This window comes from Lutra lutra, chromosome 3, assembly GCF_902655055.1.
Source record: "Lutra lutra chromosome 3, mLutLut1.2, whole genome shotgun sequence".
NCBI lineage: Eukaryota > Metazoa > Chordata > Mammalia > Carnivora > Mustelidae > Lutra > Lutra lutra.
The window spans coordinates 185,410,420-185,429,708 of NC_062280.1; the positions used below are offsets into that span (position 1 = coordinate 185,410,420).

At 40.0% G+C, this 19,289-nt stretch overlaps 1 protein-coding gene across 1 annotated transcript in view; it reads right to left on the bottom strand.

Annotated features, from left to right (window-relative positions):
* Positions 1–2,049: 2,049 nt before the first annotated feature.
* Positions 2,050–19,289, bottom strand: part of DCT (dopachrome tautomerase) — a 30,983-nt gene continuing 13,743 nt past the window's right edge. Inside the window, exons 6-8 of the mRNA XM_047722417.1 lie at positions 18,235–18,370; positions 6,139–6,340; positions 2,050–2,219 (exon numbers count right to left, since the gene is read on the bottom strand). Of these exons, the coding sequence (XP_047578373.1) occupies positions 2,050–2,219; positions 6,139–6,340; positions 18,235–18,370 (508 nt within the window). The remainder of the gene's footprint in view (positions 2,220–6,138; positions 6,341–18,234; positions 18,371–19,289) is intronic.

Sequence of the window (19,289 nt, forward strand, 5' to 3'; positions counted from 1 at the left end):
TTAATTTATTTTATTTATTTGAGAGAGCAGGAGAGCGAGAGAGAGCATGAGTGGGAGGGGCAGAAGGAAAGGGAAAATCTCAAGCAGACTCAAAGTGGAGGGCAGAGCCAGACTCAGGGCTCCATCTCATGACCCTGAGATCATGACCTGAGCCGGAACCAGGAGTCAGGCACTCAACTGACTAAGCCATCCCAGGACCCCTCCCCTGCTGCTTTTAACATGCAATTAATTTATACGTAACTTTTCAGAAACACATGTACCATGCACAACTATATCTTCATTTCATTATATCTCTTTTGGTTTAAAAAAAGGGTTTAAAACTGTGTTCCCCAACAATCCTGAGTGTGGAGCATAAACCTTCTGGAGTGGAGTACGTTCATCAAACTTTGCCAAATTTTCCATAGATACTGTTAAAGGCAGGAATTAAGATCTACTTGTGGCGGGGGCTAGAGACCCAAGCAGGGCTTCGGCCCATGAAGGACCCTGGGCTATCTTGACTCTCACCAGCTGAGCCCACACTCAGATGTGTCCGTAGCTTTCTGAGGCTCGCTCAGACTCCAATTCGGTTCTGATTGGGATTTGTCCCTTTCTCCGGCTTTTGCTGTCTTATTTTGGAGGGATAACACTGTTTTGATGAATCTCACCCCCTCCCCCATACATAGAAAGCATCTGGCTCCAAGAATCCCCTTCCCACCCAACCTTCGCACACATCTATTCCAGTAGAGAGCAGCTGAAATGCGTGGACAGACAGGCTACCTTCTAGAACTTTGGACTCAGCCCTGAAGCACAGGTAGCAGATATGAGCAGATGAAATTTACCTTCAATCTCAGTAACTGCTAACTTCTCAGAAGGAGGGATCATCTTGGTAAGTCTGAGCATCTTAGTAAATAAAGATGGCTTCATTCTTTCCTCTCATGATATGATGATTACTTAGTGGAACATAACCATTTAATTCTGAAATTTATATTTTGTATGGATGGTTTGCTTTTAAAGGATAAGGCTTAATTGATTAGCATTCCTAAGTAACTGTCAGAACACCGCAGCATGAGTAAAATCGGAAGTCAACTCCTAAAAATACACACGGATAATTTTTCATCTGAGGCTACCTGGTAAAGAAATTGGTTCAGGATCAGCCAAATGAGATCTCAAAGCAATGAAACTCTACTCAGATCGTCAGGGTTCTAGCCCCACAGCCTTTTCCAGCCAGCCTTTCCTGGGAGAAGTAGTTCTATACATGTTAGGAGACTTAAAACAGTATATTAATTAACTAGAAAACTCATTTAATCATTTAATCTCTCGTCTATTTTTCACTATAGAATCAATGTTTATCTAGCTATTGAATCTCTGTTAAGAACTACAGTTTCTGATAAATTCTGGAAAGTTTAATTTACAAAAGAGAACGATACTGATCATTCATTTCTTCATTTACTCTCCATCCTCTTCGGAAAATAAGGCCTATTTTCATCTTTAAGGCTGTTTTAAAGGCTGGAAAAGAAAAGACACAGAGAGAAGAAAAGTAAGCCACCGGAAGATGATCAGGAAGGCACCTAGAAGCATGGATGTTTGTAGCTAAGCTCACGGAGACTCAGGAAGCATCTTCCGCTCCCGCCCCACTTGCCCCTTTACAAAGGAACACACTTGGGTTAAAAAAAAAATGAACCATGATCTTGCCCAGGCCTCAAATTACAGTGACCTCCAAATTCAAATGAATCCCCTTTATCAGTTGCGTGCCTGTGTGTGTGTCTGTGTGTGTCTTCTCAGAACAGGAGGAGGCTTAATCAATATGGGGACTTACTATCAGATACCACAAATCGTCAGCTCTGCCTTTGTCTGATGGTCAAGATAGCCTCACACATTCCTGTTTGTGTTTGTTAAACAGTAAGTAAACCAGCGACTACAGCTACACATCCTCTGTCTTGAGAATGAGCACCACAGTAGGAGCAACCGTGTCAAATGTCTTCTGCTAAAGGAAGAACACTGACTAATAGCGTGTTCATCGGCAGGGTCAGACCTGAGGCTGGTGCCTCTCCAGGGGAAGGCGCGAACTCTCTAGGCTTCTTCTGTGTACTTCTTGTTGCTTAAATGTGTCTCTGCTAGGGGTGTGTAGCCTTTTCGGAGTCTTCTGTACTGAAGGAAAAACAGCACCACAAAAACACCAGCCAAAGCCACCAGCGTTCCCATGACCAGCAAGAGGGTTGGGGTCCAACCTGGAGTTTCTTCTGGAATTAAAGCAGAAGAGAACGGTCAACAGTTGGGATTTTCATCAGCTGAAGACTCTCAGAGAAGAGAAGAATGAACCCATTTGCTTTTTTTTTTTAATATTTTATTTATTTATTTGACAGAGAGAGATCACAAGTAGACAGAAAGGCAGGCAGAGAGACAGAGAGAGGGGAGCAGGCTCCCTGCTGAGCAGAGAGCCCGATGCGGGACTCGATCCCAGGACCCTGAGATCATGACCTGAGCCGAAGGCAGAGGCTTAACCCACTGAGCCACCCAGGCGCCCCGAACACATTTGCTTTTCACGTGCATTTTTGTTGTAGAGCAGAATGATACTGGCTAGGATAAAATTTATCTTCTACCCCCACCAACAGTTTGTCATACCCACAATTGTTTTTCTTGAGGAAATGGCATTCCATTATTTAAATACAGCTGATTGCATGTTTTAAATTTCTTGCAATACACACTTACACAGAATAAACCCTCCAAGGAAGTATATAACTACTTTTGTGAGTTAGAAACTCATTTGTTAAGGCGTACGCTAACGTAGTATCTGGGGAACTGGAAATATACAAGCCCCAGATGGAGAAATTCTGCTATTGTCTCTACCTTTTTATAAGGTGATAAATGTATAAGGCAGATCAGATTGGCTATTATAATAGGAGACATTCGATAGCAGGAGCCAATGAAATTTGTACCCATTTAAAGAGTCGTGAATAAAATCTGAATCTTGCACCTGATAAATCTAGTTCTCTACTCAGATATATTTTATAAGCACTCTCCACAAAATTAATGGATTTCATTTTAATATACTTATTCCTATTTGTCATGTTTTTAAAAATTCCCTTATCCTTGGCTAGCTATTCTTTTTTCTTTTAATTGTTTTTAAAGATTTTATTTATTTATTTATTTTTATTTTACTTTTTTTAAAGATTTTATTTATTTATTTGACAGAGAGAGAGATCACAAATAGGCAGAGCAGCAGACAGAGAGTGGGGGAAGCAGGCTCCCTGCTGAGCAGAGAGCCCGACGCAGGGCTCGATCCCAGGACCCTGAGATCATGTCCTGAGCCGAAGGCAGAGGCTTAACCCACTGAGCCACCCAGGTGCCCCAATTTTATTTATTTTTTTAAGAGGGGTGGAAGAGCACAAGTAGGGGCAGGGGAAGGGGCAGTGGGAGAGGGAGAAGCGGGCCTCCTGCTGAGCATGGAGCCCAGCGCGGGACTCGATCCCAGGATCCTGAGATCATGACCTGAGCAGAAGGCAGACACTTAATGGATTGAGTCTCCCAGGCGCCCCTAGGCCAGCTGCCCTTAAATTCAGTTTCTCTGACCTGGGTTCTTATTCTTCACCCTATACTTGGCTAAATGTAAAATCCTCCTTCTCGTTTTTCCTCCATTCCCCAGAGGGCCCCCTCCTTATCCTGCAGGGATTCCTCCAAGATCATTGTAATTTTTCTCCTCTTGTGACAATCCAACATCTGTTGCCAGAACCATCTTCTTCAAACGCAGATGTTTATTCTGACATTTCTTTGTTCAGGAACCAAAGATGATTGTTCTTTTCTTTGTGGTAAAATACACGTGAAACATGTGTTTCATCATCATAATCCTTTTTAAGTGCTCAGGTGTGGGGCCTAGTGCTTCACACGCTTGAGCAACCATCACCACCACCTACCCACCAGTCTTTTTTTCATCTTGCAAATCTGAAATAAGATCTCCCCAGTGCCCCAGCTCTCCAGCCTCTGCAACCCCCATTCTACTTTCTGTTTCTATAAACTCGACGACTCTAGACACCTCATATAAGGGGAATCATACAGTTTTTGTTGTTTTGTGATTGGCTTTTTCATTTAGCGTATCGTCAAGACTCATGCGTGTCGTAGCATATGACAGGATTTCCTTCCTTTTTAAGGCTGCGTAATATTCCATTGTGCGCATATGCCACACTTTATCCATTCAGCCATCAATGGATGTTGAGTTCTTTCTTGTGTCTATTGTGAATAATACTGCTACAAACAGAGGTTTGCAAATAATCTATGTGGGTACTTGCTTTCAGTTCTTTGCTGGGTCATATGGTAATCTGATGTTCAGTTTTTTGAGGAGCTGCCATATTGTTTTCCACAAAGGCTACCTACCACTCTGCATTCCCACCATCAGGGCACGAGGCCTCCAATTACCCCACAGTCTCATCAACACTTATTACCTGCTGTTTTGTCAGTAATAGCCGTCCTAATGTGTGGAAAGCGGTGTCTCATTGTGGTTTCTGCCAGATGGCTTTTAAGGCCCTCTGTAATCAGGCTCTTCTCACAGATCTGGACTTAATTCAGGTAATCTTCTACCCAAGCCTTCCTCTCCAGCCAGGCTTCTTCAGGCAGTCCGCTATACAGACTACACCTTTCACAGTGCTGAAAGCCCTGCCCGCCTTCAATCTAAAATGCTCCCTTCTTTCCACCTCCTCTACAGAAGATCCACCATCTCTTTGAATCAGACTCAAGACCCATCCCTTTCTGGAAGCCTTTCCCAAATGCCCCACTCCATTCTTCAACCTTCTGCTGTAGTTATGTCTCCCCAGACAAGACTGTCAGTTTCTGTGGCAGACCAACATGTGAAACGTGAATTTGTGTCTCCTGAGGAGTTAACACATTCTGGGCATATTCAGACTCTCAGTCTATACCTGTTAATTGGCTGGTGTCAGAGGAATGGACGTAGGGGCAAATGCTCATCTCAAACCTTGTGATTGTTGCTATGTTTGACTCCAGAGAAAAGAGAATGAAGTTTCAAAAGATATCTCAGCTGTCCAGAGAAAGGAAACTTCAAATCAGTAAGGAAAACGAGCAAAGTTACAGGACTAGAAGGAAAAGCAAGGGACAGATTCCAGGGCTTGGAAGACTCTAAAGTCAGAGAGAGAGGGAGAGATGTGAGCTCACAGGTCATTACGATTACACCACAGACAGAGATTTAGGGAAGATGGAAGAGACACATGGGGTAAACTCACCAGCAGATGGGCTGTGTGTTTTTCTGAGTTCTGGACAAAATGAGATATTTGTTGATTGTTTTACCTTTTCTTTCTCAACCTGTCCTAAGATTGTTTAAATGACCCATGGAGCTATATTAGGGCCTGGGCAAATAGAAAAATATGTGCCCATATATATACTTACCAAAATATCCTCCCACATTTTCAACTAAATGGAAAAAGCTACTAAAAAATCTACAATGTAAAAGCATGATTTAAAGAACTTTAATTAAGGACACATATGCGTGCAGCCCCATGTAGCCCAAATTGTTGGCAGGCTAACGCCAACCTCATAAAGCAACCCAGCAGGGCTGGCATGGGCTAACTGGAAATAATTGGTCTCATTACAAAATAATGTAGGGGTGAACAAACAATGATCACAACAGCCTGTCTTTATTTAAAATGTTGATATTGCATTCATCTTTTTTGCATTTATTTTGATTTTTAAAAAAATATTACATTACATTATTTATCTCAATTACTGAGTTTTTTGGTCTCCCCTTGAACTTCATGCTCACAGTAAGTGCTTTATTTTCTTCACAATAAACCAAGTCCTTCCTTCAAGTAACGATTCTCCAAGTCCTGATGAATTCCATCCACATGTAGCTAGTGCATTTTGATTTTGTTGGCTAGACATTTCAAACCATAGCCAGGTTTTTAATAATTCAGATTATTTTCATATATTTATTATATGCTATTATTTATTAATTCAATCATCAAACCAGTCCCTTTTCTGACGTTTAGCTGGTAGTGCAAGGGCTCATTTTGCTTAATATAAATATTTTAGAAAATTGCTAATAAAATTAACTAGACCTGCATACTTGAATTTAAGGTCCTGGTTTGCATTTTTGAAAAGAAAGAAAGGTCCTTCAGCAGATAAATGAATTATCCCCTTAGAAGTTGTATTTGTTACCTGGCAGATTGATAGCATAGCTGTAGCCAAGCTGGTCTGCAGTTAAAAAGAATTCCTCATTAGTCACCGGAGGGAAGAAAGGAACCATGTTATACATCCGATTGTGACCGATTGGTGCCAGCTCCTGAGGCCAGGCATCCACAGAAGGATTGGACCTTTTCATCCACTCATCAAAAATGGCGTCGGTAAAGGAATGAAGCACCTGCAAGAAAATTGAACATGGCATTGGACATTGATCTGTCTGTCTCAATCAGGTCAATCTGATTGAAGCTTTCTCTAGAGTGGATTGGGGTTCTTCTGGACATAAGGACTTCTCCATACCCAACCATATCTTAGTGACATAAGCACTGAAATTTTTAGTTAACATTTCCAAGGCTTCATGCCATCTCTCCAAACAGGATCATCAACCACTTTGTCAAGTGAATAAATGAAATTTCACTTGCAGATTAAACACTGGTTTGAGAACATTAGATGTCTTTAATATGTGAGTGTTAATTATTAAGTTGGGGAGAAAGGCAAGTATGATAAGATAGGTATCTTTGGTTTTGTTCTTAACAGAAGAGAAAGAAGAGGCTGTGTTTAACAGTATTGAAACACAAATGGATAGGGGAGGAAGGAAGGGAAGAAGGAAGGAAGGAAGGAAAGAAATCTCCAAAATGGCTTTTCAAATTTTTCTCAGTAGGATGGCTCTTTTAGGGACTCATTTTATAACACTTTCATTTAAATTTTCCATCTTATGCCAGCAAAAGAAAGTCTAAAAAATGCTGTGATGTGCATAGTGCTCATTTTTATTTTCTCAATGAAGCTATTAAAGTCCTTCTCAAATACAGCAATTATTATCTTTTAAAATATTAACAGCAAAATTTCCACATTTATAGCCCCAATTTTGCAACACAACATAAATGTGAGAGTTCAGCCCAACTTTTATGCTGGGTTCCTCTTTTATCCCTAGACTTTAAGTTCAAGGACCGAGGGGCACTGTTCCCTTCTCTTCCCCTGGGTCCCAAGTGTTGTCATCCTGGAGCCTGTCACATGGAGGTAGGGAGGTATTTATTCCAATAAAAAATGTTTCTCAAACGAATTCATTCACCCTATCACCACTATTCCTTGTACTCCAATTAGAGCCCTAGTCAAATTATACCATGACTTGTTACTTATTTTTTTTTAGTTTCCTTCTATAACTTGTTACATATTTATCTGTTTTCCTTAACAACACCCCTAACTCCTAAAGTTCAGAGATGGGGTCTTTTCACCTTGGAAGCGTCAGCTTAGCATGCAACCTGGGCAGAGTCGATGTCTAATAAGGATTTGTTGCCGGGACACCTGGGTGGCTCAGTGGTTAAGCAGCTGCCTTCGGCTCAGGTCATGATCCCGGTGTCCTGGGATCGAGTCCCACATCGGGTTCCTTGATCATCAGGGAGCCTGCTTCTCCCTCTGCCTCTGCCTGCCATTCTGTCTGCCTGTGCTTGCTCTCTCTCCCTCTCTCTCTCTGACAAATAAATAAATAAATAAATAAATCTAAAAAAAAAAAAAAAGGATTTGTTGCCTGAAGACAGTGCCACGCAAAGTAGTTTTGTCTTTTGTACAATTCAACGAAAGAGGCCCCTTTCTATCTGCTATTGTTTCCTCAGCTTGCAATTTGATTTCTTGTGTTTTCTGGCATCTATCAAGGACCAATGCAATGGTCCTCGTCCTGAAGCATTTTCCCTAATTTCTCTCAGCCTAAATTCATAGCTCTTTTCACTTCTCAAACCCTTTAAGGGCATTGCCCTTCTGGCTTATGTAGCTGTTGTTTATTTATTAGATAATATCTATTTTCAAATCTTACCCAAGGTTCCTTGTAGTTAGTTACCCCTATCAGGCAACAGCGAGAACTATCTACCTATATTGTCTCACATGGCTACATATAGGATAGTTAAAGGAACTGAGTGATTTACTCAAGGAATTTCTTCCCAAATGGATTTTTACAGTTCGTGGCAGAGATAATCATCTTAAAACAAAAACATCAAATTTTAAGACCTGGGCTTTTGCAGACATTAAAGATTTTTTTCTTAATTCTAAAATTTTAGCTTTGACTAACAAAATTGAAGCTCCAAAGAAACAGAGGTATAATGCTTATTGCCTAAGCAACAACCTTGGAAGATGCACGATAATGTAAATGATCAATGTTTCCTATAAGGAGAGCTTAGAAAAAGGGATCCCAGCCCTGGAAAAAGAACTGAGTGTTAGTTGTTGGTGTAAGTCACCGAAAAGGTATCTCATGTCCAGAATCCCGGGAACTCCAGAGAAGGTTAGAAGACTCCCAGACAACAAAGTTGTGTTTCATCCTCCAGCTAAAGCCTGGGGAGCCTGCCAGTTTCAAACAGAACTTTTGCCACAAGCACGGAGCCCAAGCCATAGAGGCTGAGTGCCTAAGGAGAGTATGCACTATGTGTTGCTTACCAAATATCCACTCTCCTTTCTCTGTAACTTCCTTTGTATTTTGAGTGAAGGAATGTATCAAACTATCCCTGAGATTGAATTAGGAGTCACTGGGTGGGATTCCTAAGAAAGCTCTTTAAAGGTGGTGGTCTCAACTTAAAAAGTGGTCCTTTTTCCCTTTCCATTTATCCTAGCTGTTTCCTGGAACATGGGTGTGATGGCTGGAGTTGCAGCAGCCATTTTAATTGCTAACTAACAAAGTTAGGAAAAGAAGGCACTCACCAAGGTTAGTAGAGCAAAAACACAGAAGGGTCTGTGATGACTCTCTGTGGTGACTCTGGACGGCCTGCCACTGGGGATCTTTTACATTAAGAGAAAAATAAACCTCTCTTTTATGAGGGGAAGCTTCTATAACAGGTTTTCTGTACTAAGCAGTGTAACCAAATCTTAAGGGATACACAGAAAACGTATGTAGGGTGTTCCAGAGTGTATTTTCCAAAGAAGGTCACACAGTATCTCCTGAGCATTTAAGGACTGTGTGAGTTCAAGTCAGAGATCAAATTGTGATTAGAAAAAGAGACAAGGGACATTCAGGACACAGAAAGATCCAGATTCAATGCTGCAAGAGGCAAATAACTTTTGGAAAACATCAGAATTCACCCAGTGCAATGTGTAAATAAGTAAGGAGGGGACAAGACTCTGCAGCAATTCATAATTTGGAGAGATAAAAGAAGAGGGAAAAATAATAAGTAGAGATTATAGGTTTCCAAAGGGCTATAAAACATTATACAATAAATGCTCTAGTAGGAACCATGTACAGAACACCCAATTTATAGAATGTAGTAAAAGAGGCAAGTGTGTGCCAAGAAGATGCAAAGAATGCAATAAACAAAATGCTGCAGGCAATAACGTCTCCACAGCCGTAAAGAGAAGTGGTGCAGCCTGCAGAATAGGTATTTTTGTTAGAGTTGTGAACATTGTTCCGAAACAAGATACCTTGAATTGCTCTTGAAAAACTAACAGTATCTTTGTTTGACATGAGTCAAACATGAGCTCAGTTAATGTCTCTGTAAAGGCTAAACTTAATGGGAGGGTAATAAATAAAAGCACAAGTAAAATAACAGAATACTGTGGTTGCCTTATATCTGCTATAGAGATACATAGTTATATTTGGGCATTAAAAATTGAGTGCTTCAGAAATGAGGTTACAAATTTTGTTTCACAAGCCCATTCTCTCTTGCTCCAACTGCATAAGGAAAGGTACAGGAAGAAAAAAACTTCCACCTTGGAGGCAGTATCAAAGAAGATATGGTTCTATGGGCTTTCAAGGTAAAGTTTCTCTAATGCAACCCTTGCAGAAAAAAGCAATCAATCAATGGCTTTCGTGCTTGCAGGCATAAGGAAACTTGAATAAAATACAAGGAAATCATGCATATCTTTTTCAGGATCCCTAGAGAATAAAGTTACTATCAAACTTAACTTTAACTTAGATGTCTGCACAATCAGATCCCTGCCATAATGACCACAGACACCAGTACATCACCAAAGACCAGTGCACTGCGGTTTTCACCACTTGAATTCATGTGTTCTTACCCAGAAGACATCATTCATGGTCAGAGAGAGTCTTAATATGATAATGTTCTGCCGCTCTGAAAACTCATATGTGACCACTTGAAAATCACATAATACACACCCAGTCACATAGGGAAGGCCCATTTAAAACTAAGGTTAGCGGCACCTGGGTAGGTCAGTCGGTTAAGTGTCTGCCTTCAGCTCAGATCATGATCCCAGGGTCATGGGATTGAGCCTGGGATCAAGACCCACCACAGCAGCGGGTTCCCTGCCTAGCAAGGGACCTGCTTCTCCCTCCCCCTCTACCTCTCCCCGCCCTGCTCATGCTGTCTCTCAAATAAATAAAAAAAAATTTTTTTAAAGAAAATTAAAAAAAAGTAAAAGCACCCTTTCTACATAAATTTATATAAAAGCATTGTATACAAAATATATAAAAGTATACATTAAATATATGCAATAAATTGTATGTAAGATATATTAGCATGTATATAAAAAGAAATATCAGTTATGTATGGTGGCAGACAGTAACTAGACTAATTATGATGACTGTTTTTGCAATATATACAAATATTGAATCATTATGTTATACACCTGAAACTAACTTAATTTTACAGGTCGGTTATATCTCAATCTAAAAAAGAAATATCAGTTGAGTCCATGCAGAAGAAAGCTTATACTTTAAGGATTAAACTTTGAACACCTGAAAACAGAGGAGTACAAGAGATTCTGTTATTAGTATGGTGGGTTTAAAAGAACTCACCGGGTCAGCATATGTCATAAGCAGGTGAGAGAGAGAGAACCAGGGGGATGTCAGAAGAGATTCTAGATAAGAACTGAGATACTGCCAGTCCATTCATGTCTAAGGAATCACCAAAACTCTAGGAGGAAGGAACCCAAATCAATGTGATAGCCACTTTAGATTTGCATATAAATGTGGTCTGCCTTTATACTACTTAATTTCATCAGTGACAAAGAGTATGAAGTTCATCTCTTAGCATAGGTTTAGTTCTTCTCAGTAGAGCATGGGTCTATCTTCACAAAGCTTAGAGTTAGAAAGAATTTCTTCAGGGGCCATTTAGCCCATGCCAAGTTAAAAAAAACAAACTTTCCCCCAGAACAAGAGTATAGAAATCTTGCCACCCTGGGACTCTCTGCCCAAGCAGTGGCCACCCACCATCTCCAATACCTCAGCTCTTTTAAAACTCACCCAAGTGTCACACTCCTTAGGAATTATTAACTTTATCTCAGTTGTTTAAAAATAAATAAATAAATAAATGTAGCATTTATTCAACCTTTTGGAGGCAGTTTGGCAGTATCTACAGACATTTCAAATGTATTTATTTCATCTTTGAGCTGGTAATTCTCTTCTCTTGATTTACTCTACATGGTCATGCATTTAAGCACTGTCTGCCATGCAAGAGATTAGAAACCACGTACATGCCCATCAAAACTGGTTAAAATTTCAGGATAAAGCCACACTATAGAATACCATATACCCATTAAAAAAGGGATGAGAATGGCCTTCATGAACTGATATGGAATGATTTAGAAAAAGTAAAAAATACAAATAAAAATAATGAAGTCACAGACTTCTGTCGTCTAAAGTATGCTGCCATTCAGATAACATATTTGTTTGTATATTTATAAAATGAACCTGGAAGACTAGGGGGAAATGATAATAACTAGCTGGGAGATGGTAGTGATACAGAGACTTCAGTTTATGCCTTTTATATTTGAACTCCTTATTGCATTATCTATTTTTAAATTTTGAAAAAATATTTAGGAAACTATGTAACAACCTAAAAAGTGTGCATTCTAGGTACAACTGTATAAACATAGAATATGAGAGGAAATACGCAGAAAGTTCAGATGGAATTACAATTAAAATCTTTTTGCCAATATTTCTGTAACTCTAAATCATTAAACAAATTTTAACTATTAAAAATGAAAAATTAACATAAAATAAGGTTAATTTAAATCTCAAGGTATTAGCCTAATTATACTTCTTCTTTTTTTCTTAAAATTTATTTATTTTGGTGGGGTGGGGGGTTAGAGGGAGAGAGAAAAATCTCCAGCAGATTCCCCGCTGAGCGAGAAGCCTGATGCAGGGACTGATCTCACAACTCTGAGATCATGACCTCAGCCGCAATCAAGAGTCGGATACTTAACTGACTGATATGCTTTTTCTTTTGTAAGAAAGATAAATAAAATGGATCCATTTTTAAGTGCTTCACTCTTGGGGGGAGAGAAGCAATGTCCTATATTCTTCTTTTGGGATTTTTTAAACTAAACTCATACCAATTCACAAGTATTTTATACTTGTTATTATGACCTATTAATTTTACTCATTTTATTATAGCCTAGAACAGTAGAGTCAGAAGGGAATTAACTTCATGTAGTCCCATTAGTCTTGTTTTTAGAAACTCACTTTTTCTTTTCTTGTTTTTTCCCCCTAAATTTATGGAGCTATCTTACCCAACTATTAGTCGTTGTTAAGAAATACAAATGATGGTAACACTGTATATACACCTCATTCCATGTAGAATTTCAGTGTATAAGGTGACAAAAACATGAGCTATGCAGTGACTATTAGTTATACAACCTATGAATCTCCCAGTCACTTAGGAATTGAAAGAATGAGAACTTGCCAAATGTACCTTTCTAAAAGGAAAACATCCAAATACAGCCCTAAGAATAGTTGCTTTGAAATTGGAAGGAAAATATTTATCTCTAACATAATTTCTTTCTCAGCAGTTAACTCAACTGTTTCTCACTTTAGACTGTATTGGTTTCCTTTGTTTTTCCCCTAGATTATGCCTAAATTCAATACTGAAGACAGCACTACTTAGCATTTCTGTGACCTAATCATATTTTCCGTGATGAATGTGTGCATATCCTTTAATTATCTTATGAATTTTTAGAACTTCAGAGATTGGTTTCAGAGTTTTTCCTGTACTTTAACATTATATCTTTTACTCATTATTGTGATCAGATACAACTTTGTACCTCTCTTGCTTGAAGAGATTTCAGGAAAATAATTTTAATAAATGTTGTATGCAATATATTTGCATAAATTGCCTTGTGAACTTGAAATTCCAGGAGCTATCACTCTTTTAAATGAAATACTGTAACCTGGATCTCAATATGGGCAAAAATTATTTAAGCCAGAATTGGCTTCAACATGAAACTCTGTGTAAATAGCCTTAAGTGTGAGTTCTGGAACTAGTGCCAAAACACTTTGTGCCTTAAAAAAAAAAAAAAAAAGGCTGTGGCTTTTTGTCTATTTATTTGCATATGACAACTTATACCAAAGAAGAACAAAATTTTAAATATTAAAGGTATTAAAAGTAATGAAGGCAAGGATGATTAAATATCTAGTATTTTGAACTACATGCAAGTCACAGAATTCCTCACCCATAAAGTCATAATGTGAGCTCTCCTAGAGCAGGAGGAGAAACATGACTGATAGAGAAAAAAATACTGCAGAGAAGGGACATTAATTCCTTAGAGCAGGAGTTGGCAAACTAAAGCCTGTGGACCAGAGCTCACCACCTGTTTTTTATTTCTCTCTCTCAGAGAGAGCAAGAGAGTGAGTGTGTGAGAGAGCATGGTGGGGGTGGTGACAGAGGGAGAGGGAGACAATCCCAAGCAGACTCCACACTCAGCTTGGAACCCAGTTCATGGTTCAGTCTCACAACCCTGAGATCATGACCTGAGCCAAAAATCAAGAGTCAGACACTTAACCAACTGAGCCACCACCCAGGCGGCCCTACCACCTGTTTTTTAAATAAAGTTTCATTAGAACACAACATTCACCCATTCATGTATTGTCTATGGCTGCTTTCATGCCACAGTGGCAAGGTTGAGTTATTGCAACAGAGATCATTTGGACTCTAAAACACGCTCTATCTGGTCATTCACAGAAAACTATTGCCAAGTCCAACCACAAAATGGGCATCTTCCAAAGACAGAGATAAGATGTAACAATCCTTGAAACTTAGGGTGTTGAAAAGCAAGTCACTAGCATCGCCCTTATTTCCTATAGTAGGAGAGAAAGGTTGTGTGGAGGCATATAATCCTGATTTTGCCAGAAAATTCTGCTGTCCTACTCATAATATTTTGGGGTACTGGTAAAGGAGTACTTAACATTTTTTCTCATGAATATGATCTGTGTGTATAAATCTGACAGTTGAAAATGTATGTTTTACAAAAGCTTATTTAGAGAGATATAGATAAGTAGACATAAAGGTAGATGGCAGAGAAGGGAGACACAAGTACTGCTTGGCATAAGCTAATGGCTGAGATAATAGCCAGAAAAGTGATGTGAAATATCAAGTTAGAACCAATAAAGAGGGCAAGCATCCGACAGAAGAACTAAGATGGCTGTGGAGATCTTGCAGGTAAGCAAGCCCCCATCTTGCTGGAGGCTGGGATCAAGAGTCCACATTTCTGATGACTCTATGTTTTGTTACACAAATCTGAGGGAAGAAACACCTTTTAGAAAAAAGGAATAGCTCATCTCCTGCCTTATCTATGGATTCCCCATAGCTCATTCTAGCCAGGCATTCATCTATCTGGGAATCCAGAAAGCTCCCCAGACCTTCACACCACCAGGCAAGCTCAGAGCATTGTGAGCTATACCTTTACCCTCCCTCTTCATATCTCCTTTTTGTGTACACTGGGTGGAATAAAAAGTAATAAATCCCCTTTGAAATACCTCAGGATTTCTTGTCAGTAAAATTGCCTTAGGGCACAACTGTCTGTTGTGGAGAACAAGATAAGAAAACTTAATTAAGGTTTGGAAATTCAAAGCCAACATATAGTTTTCTGATTCTTTCCCAGCAACTACCATAAAACACATTGTTGTCTTATGATACCTTTTGTATTGTACTTGGCAGTTTCTAAAGCAGCTTCATATTATTCTAATCTATTTAGTGTTGCATTAATGAGCACACCATTCTCCTCCAACACCCGATCAAGATCTGTGACCTGCACTTTGCAGAGCAGGAAACAGAGGCTTCACACAGTTCAATGAGACCCCCAAGCCTGCACAATTCAGGACTAAATTAAGAAGTTATTTGACAGTGTTCTTTTGACTATGCCATATGGCCTCCCAAAGAGACCAGAAGAACAAACTGCTATAAACTGATGGTATGGACTGAATTATGGTCCCCTCAAATTCATATGTTGAAACCCTAACCCCCAACATGACAGTATTCAGAGATTTTAGATACCAAAAGAGGTAATTAGGGTTAAATTAGGTCATATGTGTGGGGCCTTAAATAATAGGACTAGTACTTTTATAAGAAGAAACCCCAAAGAGCTCATTGCCTCTCTCTCCACTATGTAAGGACACACCACCAAGAAGGCAGTGGTCTGTAGGCCAGGAAAAGAGTTTTCCCCAGGAACCACTGTCACTCAGCACCTTGATCTTGGACTTCCAGCCTCCAGAACTGTGAGATATAAATTTCTGTTGTTTAACAGTCTATCTTATTTTTGTTATAGCAACCTGAGTAGACTAAGATACACTACTAAAATAAAGATTCAGATGAAGAAAATTCTGCAAAAAGAAGAAAAACCATAAAGTGTTTGCTTACTACAATACAATCTATACTAGATAATAATTTAAATTCAAAATGCTGGCAAAATAAAAAGTGACCAGTGGTGAAATTTCGTTTTTGAATTGCTTTGAAACCATCCACCCAAGACACATGACCCTGAAGACAAACAATGTTAAAATAGTTTGAAACCATCCATCCAAGACACACAACCCTCAAGACAGACAAAGTTAAAATAGTAGTCAATCAGTTAGGTATCTGTAAAGCAGAGACATTGTAGGGGTTTAGCAGTTGGAATACAAATGTTTAAGATGTCTAAAGGTTCTAAGCCAACTCTGGCGAACTGTACTTAAGGGGGGAAAAAGCAGCCCCAGACATCCTGGAGCTGACCTGGCACCGTCATCACCATTACCCCAGTGTTCTGCTCCGGGGTAAACAATCACGGAACATCAACATCAAACAAGGTCACTCTATGATCATAATGGATCAAGACAAAAACAAAACTCCATGTTTGTGCCTGAATGTAGACAAAATACGAACATTGTCCAAAACCTACAACACCTAACATGAACAGTAGCTCTTCCCCAGCTAATACAAGCAACTGCCTTTGCTCTACCAATTACTAAAGATTATTGGGGTACAAAGTCATAGAATTGCCCCTGCTTCCTGACAGCATCCAACCCAGAGCAAAGCCCTGCCTCCGTGCATCCTCCCCAAATCAGCTAGCGCAAGCCCAAATCCTTTCATTCTTTTCTACCCCTGAGCCACTCGATGGTTCCCCGGTCTGTCCCAACGACAAGGAATACACCCTCCTCGGTCTCGTGGAACCATGGAACCACGTGTTCCACTCCCAGGGTTCCTTGCAGTCTTTGGCCGGAGGGGGCTGACCAAGGACAGCCGGGATAGCACCGCCCAGGCCTGCACCTCCCCTGTTTGGTTAGTCTCCAGAGAGTGTCTTGGTGAACAGAGCTTGGGACTCCAACATTTACAATCCCATGGTCGAGTTCCTTTCTGGTTTTCCTTCTGTTTTTGAAGTTATCAGGAGAGAGATCAAAAGAATTAGTTCACCCCACTTTGATTTTTGAAGAGCTGTGAGGTTCCTCCGTACCAACAACAGCTCGCTCCCTCTGTACTGGGTGTATTTCCTCTCAGACATACGAAGCCAGTTAATAAATTAAGGCACACCAAATGTGGTTTTTCTATTAATTTAAGACATTTGCCATTTTTTCTGTCCAGCCCTCCTACCCCACTCTCCATCCCTCTTCTGACTAACACAAACTTTATTCCCTGCAGGGAGTTCCCCAAAATGGTATATGCTGGGTTCACATGCATGTGGGGACAGCAGGAGAACACGTGAACTTGCTCTGGCCAATCAGAGTAACTCACTTCCCTTGCCACACTGATTGGTTCATAGAAGGCAGGTAATCCAGGCCTGGCCAATCCTGGGACGGCTCTCTGTTACTATGGTAACATGGCTGCTTCCAGCCCAGCCTCACGTGCTAAACTGGTAGTGTGCACATCTGCGGCTGCAAGTGGTTAGCTCATTTGCCATGAAGACAGAGACAGAGCTGACCTCATTTGAGCCACCCAGATTCAGCAATACCTAAAGGCAGCAGCACTCCTCAGTTCCCAGTTATCTAAGTCAATAAATTAGTTTTTTATCCTAAATTAGTTTGAGTAGAATCTACTCCTTTGCAAACAAAAAAGAAATGTATACCCGCAAGTGTGCAAACCGACCCAAACCAATTTTTCTGTTCTGCACTACCAGGTTCTCTTACACATGGTGGCCTTCTGCCCTTGGGGGTGGGTATTGGCGGTGGTCCTCACTATCTCCAGTAAACTTGTTACTAGGTGGTACCTAACCATGAAAGCCTGTAAGGACCAGATTCTGGTAAACCTACATTGATTAACAACTAGACACAGAAGGAATAAAAGAACCTGCTCTTGTATATGCTGGGTCCACACCATCTTCTGACAAGTGTCATACGTGGAAGATTCAGTCCAAAGTGGACACAATAATATTAGGACGGCAGGAGCAGCTCCATTTTAGGCAGAACGCTTTGTGAAGTGAGGAGGTCAGTACCAAACACCAACAGAGCTGTGGACTTCGTGTGCTGTTCCAAAGGTGCCAGGTGGCTGGGCTTCATGCGAGGGTCACATTGGTTCCATCACTCATCTTCAACATCAGGCATTTTATTATTGAAAAATTATTATCATTATGCTAATTTATTATATAAATTATGCTAAATTGTAATGTAATTTATAATATCATTATGCTAACTTATGAATCCACCTCTAGACTATAAACTCCTGTCTGGTGTCATTACAAAACTAACCATTTCTAAAGCATGGGTTTCTGAAAAGGGGACTTTAAATGCTGTCTAACCAACTCTAGGGCATAGAATAAAATGAATTTAACATTTGAATACATTCCATTGTCCACAAAAAGAATGAAACACACACCAAACCTAATCTTACCGAAAAACAAATAAATCCAACATCTTGCATAAAAAATTTTTCACCTATTCTGAGCCCTTCAACATACCACAAAAATAGGATCATTGGCAGCAGAATGTGGCAAAGCGCTTGTCCCATTCAAGAAGGAATGAACCAAGTTATGTAGGCTCATCACATGAGAGTCCAAGATGCCGTTCGCTTTATCAAACCCTTCCAGAGCATTCCTGAGAGAAAATCAGTATGTCAGTGACAACAGTTACAATTGATAAAGATCTCTTTTTATTGTTTCCAGCCTAAATAACAGTCTTCTGACTTGAGGTGGGATAGGGACATGGAAAGCACTGTCGTAGCTAATTAACTACAAATTAGTCCCAACTTTCAATGCTCTTCAATAGAGGGAGGGAACTCTTAATCATTGCTACTTCTGCACCTGCTCAGTTGGACTGTACCTCTTTTAGACAGTGTGACATTCTTTACCTTCATATCTCTCTCCCATGCCAGATTCTGAAGTCCTAGAGGACACAGACTGTGTTTTCTCCAGATTTTTATTGCCAGAGCTTAGTGCCATGCCCATCAGAAATATATTTTGAATTAACACATACTCTCATATTCCCATTTCTCAACTAAATAGACCTCAGCTTGACTATAATATATTCAGCATTCTAAATGTACCCCCAGATTCCTCTTATTCTTATCTTTTTCTCCTCCCCATTTTTTGGAAATTCAAACTGTCCTTCTCCTAACTCAGTGATCTTCAAATTTAAGCATTCATGGGAATCACAGGAGAAATCACATGGGAATCATGCCCTACTTTCAGAGTTTCTGATTCAGAAGGTGTGGGCCGGGTCTTCACAATTTATGTCTTTAAGCAGCTCCCAAGTGGTGCCAATTATGGTGATCTGGGCCCCCCATTTCCATAACCACTCCCTTAACTCAAATCAATAAAGACTTCAGTCCATTTTAGGATTGCCTGGGTGGCTCAGTCGGTTAAGCATCTACCTTTGACTCAGGTCATGATCCCGGGGTCCTGGGATCAAGCCCTGTGTCCGTCTCCCTGCTCCCTCTCCTCATTGCTTGTACTCTTCCTCACTCTCTCGGTCTCTCTTAAATAAATAATAAATAAAATCTTTTTAAAAAAAAGAA